Source organism: Scylla paramamosain, chromosome 1, assembly GCF_035594125.1.
Source record: "Scylla paramamosain isolate STU-SP2022 chromosome 1, ASM3559412v1, whole genome shotgun sequence".
NCBI lineage: Eukaryota > Metazoa > Arthropoda > Malacostraca > Decapoda > Portunidae > Scylla > Scylla paramamosain.
In genome coordinates this window covers 10,462,823-10,472,500 of record NC_087151.1, presented here as the reverse complement: position 1 = coordinate 10,472,500, position 9,678 = coordinate 10,462,823, and the positions used below count along the sequence as shown (strand labels likewise).

General features: G+C 44.8%; 1 protein-coding gene and 1 long non-coding RNA gene across 51 annotated transcripts in view; one reads left to right on the top strand and one right to left on the bottom strand.

Annotated features, from left to right (window-relative positions):
* The window catches only part of LOC135100273 (chitin deacetylase 1-like), a 155,769-nt gene that overhangs the window by 119,614 nt on the left and 26,477 nt on the right, over window positions 1-9,678 (top strand). For 26 of the 50 annotated variants that reach the window (XM_064003323.1, XM_064003173.1, XM_064003142.1 and 23 more), the window contains exons 3-8: window positions 1,201-1,405; window positions 2,846-3,004; window positions 4,186-4,246; window positions 4,631-4,741; window positions 5,309-5,364; window positions 9,177-9,304. In XM_064003323.1, the coding sequence (XP_063859393.1) occupies window positions 1,201-1,405; window positions 2,846-3,004; window positions 4,186-4,246; window positions 4,631-4,741; window positions 5,309-5,364; window positions 9,177-9,304 (720 nt within the window). The remainder of the gene's footprint in view (window positions 1-1,200; window positions 1,406-2,845; window positions 3,005-4,185; window positions 4,247-4,630; window positions 4,742-5,308; window positions 5,365-9,176; window positions 9,305-9,678) is intronic. The other 24 variants (XM_064003161.1, XM_064003434.1, XM_064003341.1 and 21 more) reach the window with 1 other exon arrangement.
* LOC135100510 (uncharacterized) overlaps window positions 3,021-9,678 on the bottom strand; it is a 34,817-nt gene continuing 28,159 nt past the window's right edge. The window contains exon 3 of the long non-coding RNA XR_010268760.1: window positions 3,021-3,889. This is a non-coding gene — a long non-coding RNA (uncharacterized LOC135100510). The remainder of the gene's footprint in view (window positions 3,890-9,678) is intronic.

Genomic DNA, 9,678 nt, shown 5'->3' with positions numbered 1-9,678 from the left:
AGAGAGAGAGAGAGAGAGAGAGAGAGAGAGAGAGTTAAGAGGAAAAGGAAAACTTTAATTTATGAGAAGATTGACATTTAAAATTAAATCTTATAAACTAAGGCATTTTTAATAAGCTATAAAAACATTCAGAAAGAATGACTCTATGAAGGATTATTAAAGAAAAATGAAAACTACTTTTCCCCAGAAGAAAAAAACGAATGATGTAGATACCAACATTTTTTCCTTCCTTTTATTTTTGCGATAGAATTTCTTTCACTACTAAACTTTAAAAAAACTTTGAGTCTCTCTCTCTCTCTCTCTCTCTCTCTCTCTCTCTCTCTCTCTCTCTCTCTCTCTCTCTCTCTCTCTCTCTCTCTCTCTCTCCTAGTGAAAGTCTTTAGGCACGAGGCTATCCAGACACTTCCAGCCGTCGCCTTTAAACTGCAAACGAGATCATAGACAAGAAGGGCTATATTTTAAATCTTCCCCGCCTCTCCCTCCCTCCTTCAGTCCCTCCCTTCCCTTCCTTCCCTTCCCTTCCCTCCCCCCTTCTATTAATTCTAGTCCTCCTCTTAATGTAAGTCTTTCCTCCTCTCCTCTTCTCTCTTCTCCTCTCCTCTCCTCTCCTCTCCTACTCCTCCTCCTTCTCTCCCCGGCTAAGCAACAAGGGTGAATACTAATTAGGTGCGTGAGCACAGGTGGTCTGAGGGACGGGTCGTGGTGGTTGTTGTGGTGGTCGTGGTGGTGTTGAATGGGTCTGTGAAGGTGTTATGGTGTTGCGTTGTGATTTGTTGACATTTGTTCTGTTGTGTGTCGGTGTTGGAGTTTTCAGTGCTTTGTTTTTTATTTCAATCGTAGTTAGAAGTTTTCTGTCTCCTTCTCCTCATTTACTTGTCATTCTTCTCCGTCTTTCCATTCCCTTATTACATTTCATTTACGTCATCATTCTATCATAAATCCCTTTCACCTTCCCTCCCCCCTCCTCCTTCTCCTCCTCCTCTTCCACCTCCTTCCATCCTGTCTCTTCCCTCATATCCCTTCAATTCATCACAGTTACCCTCCCACCTCACCCTTTTATCAGCCCTTCCTCTCTTTCTCTCTATCAAACCCAAGAAGATTTACCCCACCATGAAATCCCTTTGTAATCCCTTGTATCCCTTTATAATTCCTTGTAATTCCTCTCCTAGCCTGTCACTAACATCCTCCCTCCTCCGGCAGGACTCTCCGCGTGCCAGCAGCGGTCACTCAGGAACACCGGGAACGGAAGACAACGCCTGCAGTCCGGTAAGCCCGCCGAGGTAGCTGACTTCAACTGCCCGCAGGACTTTGGCTACTACCCCCACCCGACCGACTGCACCCAATACTATGTGTGCGTGTTCGGCGGCGCCCTTCAGGAGTCCTGCACCGGCGGCCTCGTCTACAGGTGAGTGGAGGAGAAGTGTGCAGGAATAAATCGGGAATGTACGAGTAAGAAGGAGGATTTTGGTGAAAGTGTGGGTGAAAATTAAGAGGAACTTAGGTGAATGGGGAGGAAGAAGAGTAATTGCTAGTGAATGGGAGTCTAAGAAGAAAGAAAAACAGTGGGGGTCTGAGAAAAGAGAAGGATTTAGCGAATGCGTGGATGAAAATTAAGACAAAAGAAAGGAACAAGAGTAAATGCCAGTGAAAAGGGAGGCTAAGAGAGAAGGGTTTGGTAAATGTGTGGGTGGTGAGAATAAAGATAAAATTAAGTGATGGGAGAGGACCCAAAATAAATGTCGGTGAAAAAGAAAAAAATAATTAGTAATATTGAATTGGGAAGATAGGGGAACGGAAAGTGTGGGAGCAAAAGGAGCAAGTGTTAGTGAATGAGAAAATGAGACATGTGGAAAAAAATGTCTAAATACTAATGAATGGTAAAGAAGAAGGGATTGCAGTAAATGCGAAAGGAAAACAAGGGTGAGTGAATGAGGGAAAAAAGACGGAAAGAGAAAAGTTTAAGTTACAAGTGTGAGCGAAAGAGGAAGTTGTATGTTACCATGAGTGTAAGTGAAGAGGGAGGTGAATGATTGTGGGTGAGTGTAGGTTACCTTACTCACATCGTCTACTGCTTAACTTTTTTTTTTTTTTTTTTGCCTTACTTGTTCCTGCAATTTTTTTTTTTTTTCCCATCGCATCTTATATCTACATTCTTTTCCCCCACTCCCCTTCTCTCTCTCTCTCTCTCTCTCTCTCTCTCTCTCTCTCTCTCTCTCTCTCTCTCTCTCTCTCTCTCTCTCTCTCTCTCTCTCTCTCTCTCTCTCTCTCTCTCTCTCTCTAGTCCGGGCATATTACCCGCTGCATGTCGTGTGGCTGGCGGGGAGAGTGAGTGGGCTGGACATGCCTCACATATATGTTGCCTGTTTTTTTTCTTTTCATGGCACGAGAAGTTACTTTCCCTTTGCCACACCCTCGACCTCTATCCTCCTTCCTCTCTCTCTCTCTCTCTCTCTCTCTCTCTCTCTCTCTCTCTCTCTCTCTCTCTCTCTCTCTCATCCTATCCTAACTTATCCCACTTTTCAACGTTATCCTGCAATATTTCACTTTTACAAGCCCTTTCCATATAGTTCTTTTGCCTTCCCCTCTCCTACAGCCATGTCATTTCGGATCTACTCTTGGACTGTTCGCTTTACTGACTGGCAATCTTACTGGATTTTTTTTTTTTCCTTCCTATTTTGTGTTACCTTGCCCAGAGTCTCTTAATTTCGGATCTTCTCCCCTGCAGCCATGTAATTTTGGATCCGCCTTCTGACTGTCCACTTTACGCTTCTTCAGTGGATCTTTTTTCCCCATTTCGTGTTGCCCTCAGCCAGAGCCTCTCTTACCCCCTTCCCTTCTCCTGCAGCCACGAGTTGGAGACATGTGACTGGCCGCGCAATGTGGACTGCGCCCCTGGAGCCACTGGCGGCGGCGTCTCCACCATCATTGTGACGGACCCCCGCACCCGCTCCTCCAACACCCGCCCCATCAGCCCCGTCACCGAGTCCCTCACCCCCTCTGTCGGGTAGGTCATCTCTCTCTCTCTCTCTCTCTCTCTCTCTCTCTCTCTCTCTCTCTCTCTCTCTCTCTCTCTCTCTCTCTCTCTCTCTCTCTCTCTCTCTCTCTCTCTCTCTCTCCGTTCCTTCCTTCAAGTTATTACTTTTTTCTTATATTGTAACTTTTCCCTTCTTCTCTCCCTTCACTCTCTCCCCTCCTTTAATCATTAACATAAAAGTCCTCCTTCTCCTCCTTTCTCTGTCCACTCTCCTTTTTGCTGCTTCAATAATGTCCTTTCACCCTCCTCAGTCCTCTAGTAATACTTTAGTTCATTAGTTTATATACTTTTTCTTTTTTTTGTCACCGGTCAGTGCCACGCCCCTGAGCTGACAGGTAAGCATCCTTCAATAAAAAAAAAGGGGGGAGGCAGTGAACAGGTTGGCTCAGCAGGTGTTTAGACGGACAGGTAGATGTCAAGGTGTAAGAGGGTACGTGATGAGCTGATAAGACACACAGGTGAGGGGCAGTGAAAGCTTCTTGGCCCATTACTGAGAGAAGAATGACCAGTTGAACTCATGTACGTGCAGTTTTTGAGTGGACTGGTTACTGGTGGAGTAGAAATCAAAATAATAAAATGAAGGTTAATTATCAATGGAATATCTTTAAATTTTCTCTAAGGTTTTAGAATTTATATTAAAAAAAAAAAAGCAAAAATATCTTGGGCTCAAATTTGAAAGTTATCATCACGCCCGGAACTGCTGTACCCCTTGCTGTGATGCCACGATCCAGAATTAACGACCTGCTGTGCTATTCCGCGGTGCTCGCCGTGTGATGGATTGGCAGGATGTGTGAAATGCTGTGTGAATTTTTATATCCACGTAAACTTTCTTCGGTTTCAGAAAGATGAGTGGCTCTGAAAAAAAAAAAAAAAAACGCTGAATCCTTAACCTTTTCACTGTTACAAAATTTTTTTTTTTTCATAGGCAACTATGAAATCTTACTCACTTTTCATAGTAGCCTCATAAATAGCCATGTAACCTGATAAAGACAAAATTTACCGGCATTTTATATTTGTTTTTGTCCATGCAAAACAATTTATACAGTGCTCCGAATGTCAGCAGAAGGCGATCACAGGAGTAGAAAGTATTAACATTACGTGGCCTCGTGCAATAGCGATCCTTCAACTAAAGCTTTGGTTTTTCCCCTCAGCAGTTTCGACAAGTTCGACCACAGCTTCAGCTCCACTAAGAACCACCGCACCACCCAGACAGTGAGTACACGCATGCAATTCAATCAACGTATAGAAAAAAAATAATAATAATAATAGATATAATAAAATAAATAAATATATCTACGTATTTTCCCATACATACAATTTTTATGTCGCTTTCGTAAATTTTCAAGTAATATTTCTTTCACGATACATCTTAAATCTTATTAGCATCGTATAAGCATTTTCTATTTTTTTTCTTTAATTAAGAAACCCTCTAATCTAGTCTCACATCTATTTCATTTATTTGTTTTTTTTTTATATGACATTTTATCCCTAAATAAAAATTACATCTTTCCTTAGCGTATTCCCGTTATTTTCATGAAGCTAATGCTAAATGGTTCCCCGTCGTCCCTCCCTCACCGTCCTTCGTCTCCCTCACAGCTGAACGGAGCAGACAGAAGCGGCAACGAGAGGGCGCTCTTCAGGCAGCCTTCCTCCAAGTCACAGTTCCTCTCCTCCCACTTCTCCTCCTCTTCCTTCTTCAACGCACCCGTGAGTACTTTCCCAGCCCCCCTGTCTCTCCCTCTCTAAATAGATAGATAGACAGACAGACAGACAGACTGACAGAAAGATAGACAGATAGATAGATAGATAGATAAATATATAGATAGATAGACGAAAGATAGATAGATAAGCAGACAGACAAATAGATAAACAAATAGATACGTAGACTGGGAAAAATATCTAAACAGATAAATATAGATAAATAAATAAGTAAAAAATATCAATAAAAAATAAACAAATGAAGACAAGTAAACTTTTTTTTTTTTAAGTCCTATAAAATAATATTTTCCTTTCTCCGCACGGCAGCAACAATAGGATTTTAGTATCCGAGTAAGTAGGACCATCTGTAGTCCAAGACGAGACACGAGTAATACAAAATAACAAGTAAATCCTTTCAAAAACCTTCCATAGAATCATACTTTCCTCTCTCCCAGGCAGCAATAACAGGTATTTGGTACAAGTAGAAGCATTTGTAGACAAGGATGATACAGAATAACAAGTTTTTTTTCTTTTCAAAGCCTCTAGTAGATTAACACCTTCCTCTCCCCACGGCAGGGCACCGGTGGAACCAACAACAGGCGCCCTACCAAGTCTGCCTCCTTCACCCCATCGTAAGTACACCATACGAGTATATAAGAGACTCGCGCGAATGCAACTTAAACTAAATTACCACAAAAAAAACTAAAGTTCTAAACTTTTAATATTAGTAGGAGCATCTGTAGACGAAAGATAAGGACAATGTAAAAATAACTAGTGTCTTGTTCTATATCTATACACGATTTATTAGTGTTTATAGTGATTTTATTAAGACTGTGACTTATTATTCTTCTTAATAACTGACTAAATAATTGACTTGATTAAGCTTACTTGTAATTATTACTTTTTTTTTAAAGATCTAACATACTAACCATATATGACTGTGAATGAGATGGCCTGGTTAGTTGTAAAGGGGACAGGACAAGTAGTAGGAGTAGTAGTAGTAGTAGTAGTAGTAGTAGTAGTAGTAGTAGTAGTAGTAGCTGATGATAGTGTAAATGTAAGTGATAGAAGTTTTGTCTACAGGGGAATTTAAGTAACATGATGATGATGATGATGATGATGATGGTAGTGACAGTATTGATAGTGGAATAGTGCGCGTGAGACAGTGAATTCGTGAAGCGAGGAGATTTTCAGTAATAAGTGTGATAAAATTACAGTAGCCGCAGGGATTAGTTGAAAGGCAGTGGTGGTGGTGATGATGATGGTGGTGGTGGTGGTGGTGGTGGTGGTGCGGCAAAACATAATAATGGGTGGTAGTAGTAATGATGAGAAAAACGGAAGCAGTAGCGAGATTGTGACAGTAGCAGTGACAGTAGCAGTGCCAGGGAGGAAGGAAACAGAGCCAGTGAAAGCAGTGATGATGTTATGATAATAGTAACAGTATTGGGAGTAGTAGTAGTAGTAGTAGTAGTAGTAGTACTAGTAGTAGTAGTAGTAGTAGAAGTAATAGTAGTAGTAGTAGTAGTAGTAGTAGTAGTAATAGTAGTAGTAGGACATAAAAATACTAATAAGGCACAAACACCACAGAAAGTAGAAAAAAATGCTTCAAATAAGGAAGGGGAATCAATAGCAGTAGCAGTAGTAGTAGCAGGGCAGAGGCAGCAGCAAGGTGACTCCTGTAGCAGAAGTGGGTGTGCAGATAGCGGCGGGCTGTGCTAGGGTGCCTGTGGTGTGGGTGTGTGTGAGGCTGACGTGTGTCGGTGTTTGTGTCAAGGTGGCAGCAGAGCCTCGTCAGGGTGACCCGCGAGGCTCCCTCCACTCCCACAATGCACCGCAGTGACCTGACTCTTCTCGACGCCTCACGAGACTCTGACCCTGGACTGTCCCTCAAGCCCCGCGACTCCCTGACGGCCTCATCGTCAGCCTCGTCCACCAGACACCACCAGAATGTGGCGGCGGCCGCGGCAACGACGAGCAGTGCCTCAGATCCCTTCCCTCTCACCCCCTCCAAGCACCACCACGGGATAACTCGCAGGCAGTCACCCTTCCCACAGCAGGGACTCTTACCCAAACACTTCCAGACGCCCCAACACTCTCGCTTCTCCCTAAAACCCAAAACTAAGTCCTCACAATCGTCCACCTTCCAACGCCAGTCCTTCCCTTCCAATCCCTTCAGCGCGTTCAGTCCCTTCGGTTCGTCTTTCGACACGAGTCCTTTCAGCGGGCATGGCCGCGAGCAAGTCCAGCACCGCCCGCCTCCCCAGCAGCAGCTGCGCCCACACCACAAACAGCGACCCCGCCCCCACACTGACCCCTTCCGCCACAGACCACACAGCCAGTCCTTCCCTCCTCCAAGGCCTCACGCGGCCACACTCCCTCCCTCCCACTTCCAGGAGGCTTTGTTCCCTTCCTCGCGGCCACAAACAGACAGTTTTGCATTCACTTCCTTCGACGGCGCGTACCCAACAAGGCCAGGCTCAGAGCCCTTCCTGCCGGAGGAAGCGAAACCCCAGCCCGGTGACCCGGCCTTCCACCCTGAACTGGATGAGCAACAACTCCTGCCACGCCCGCCTCGCCCCGCTCATCCCACACCACGCCCTCCCCATGTCTTGAGTCAGCCTACATATTCCCCTCACCTTCCTCCTCGCTTCCCACCCGCTCTGCCTCCCTCAAGCCACCCTCATTTCTCCCCTCACGTACCAGAGAGCAAGTTCCCTCCACGTTTCCACATCAAGACCACCACTTCCCCGCCCGTAACCACCCCGGCAGCCCCGCCACGTTCACCAGTACGACACCCCCGCCCCACGACATTCAGACCCAGACCTCCACCTTCGCACTCTAGACACACAGCACCACCTCGTCCTACCACCACCACCACCAATACTCCTCCTCCTCCTCCAGTCTCTAAAACTCCACCTCATGTCTCTCGTCCCCGTCCAACAACAACAACTACAACAACAACCCGCCGCCCTCGTATACGCTCCACAACCCCTAGTACCACAACCTTCCGCCCACGCCTCACAACCGACAGTCCTCGCCACATCCCCACTCACTCCTCACGCTCACGCCCGCGCCCGTTCTTGAATTCAATCGAGACTTTGGATGAGTACGAGGATGAGACCGATCCATTCCAAGACCCGGAGTTAGAAATCAGAACACCAACACCTGAGACCACAACGCGTTTCACCTTCCCCCCGTTTTCTAAAGCTCGAAGCACCACAGCTGTTCCCTTCGGCGGCAAAGAGGACGCTCAGAAATCCCCTTCCTTAGCCCCTCCTCCTCAAATCCCCGGCACTGTGCGTCACCCAGAGTTGTCTAGACTGCCTGCGAGTTCCCTCAAGACCCCAGACTCTCCCAAAACCTCCCCCAAACACACCCAGGACAACGCAAAGCCATCAAGGTACCCCGTGGATCCTTTCCCTTAAAGATCCTGTTTTTTTTTGTTTTTTTTTCCTTCCCCCATCCAGAAAAATGTTTTGACCTCCCTCTCTCCCTCCATCTTTTTGACTGTTTACGACCACAAATTTTCAAGTAAGGTCTTGTTTTTTGCTGTTTCTTGGTGGATTCGTTCAGGATTTCCCTTTTTTCCTTGTCCTTTTCTTCCTTCTCTCTACCTCCACTTTTTTTTTTACTGTTTACGATCACAGATTTTCAAGTAAGGTCTTGTTTTTCCTGTTTCTTGGTGCATTCCTTCAATATTTCCCTTCGTTTCCTTGTCCTGTTCCTCCTACAACTGATTTACACACTTGACTGATTCTTATCTCATCTTTTATTCTCTTATCTGATACCTGTAAGCATTCGCCTGTTAAGTTAACGAAGGCAGAGTGGTAGCACGGCCTTCTCACCCTTGCAGGGTGAGAAGGCACTGGAGGCAGAGAGACGAGACACAGACCAATAGATGCAGAGGACACGTGAAGGTGTTCTATGTGTGCGAAATTTTTACCGTGTTTGTGCTTCTTTTGTCTGTCATCTTTGCACATCAAACAAGACAACACTGTGAGATGTGTGTGTGTGTGTGTGTGTGTGTGTGTGTGTGTGTGTGTGTGTGTGTGTGTGTGTGTGTTTCTTGGTTTTTCTGTTCACTTATGTTCGTCTTTGTTTCTTTACTGTTTTTTTTTTTATTGCATGTTTATCTTGTATTTTACTTCCTACTTCCTGTTGTTCCTCTGCCTCACCTTACTGTCCTCTGAGAGAGAGAGAGAGAGAGAGAGAGAGAGAGAGAGAGAGAGAGAGAGAGAGAGAGAGAGAGAGAGAGAGAGAGAGAGAGAGAGAGAGAGTATGAACACTTAAAAATATAAATATATATATACAACAGAGTCCGCTTCTTTCAAACTGTCTTAAACACACACACACACACACACACACACACACACACACACACACACACACACACACACACACACAAACACGTACAGTCACTCATTGTCTCCCCTTCACGTTGCAGGCCCGTGGTGGTCAGTCATGGCCCCTCAGCTCCCGCCCGCCTCCCCTCATCAGTGGACCAGACCTACTTCAGTGACTTTAACTACACCGATCCCGACTATTACTTCTACTATGATGACCTTCTCTATGGTAAGTGTCCCTGTGTGTGTGTGTGTGTGTGTGTGTGTGTGTGTACGTTTGCCACTCACACACTTCTTTTTATGTAAGAGGGGCATCGGCTTAGGTTAAAACAAACGATGTAAAAAATGCCCATTGAGGTCCCTAAAGAAAACAGCCAAATGAATTATCCTCCCTCTTGAAATGAAAGAGTTCAAGTCATGGGAAAGGGGAAATACAGAAGCAAGTAGGGAGTTCCAGAGTCTAGGAGAAAAAGAGATAAAAAAAAACAAAAAACAAGAGTATAAAAAGAAGAGCACTATACACACGAATGTTTACGTTATTGAAAGTCGTGTATTTTGTTTTTTTTTTTCTGCTTCTTATTATTATGATACGTGTACCTTCCT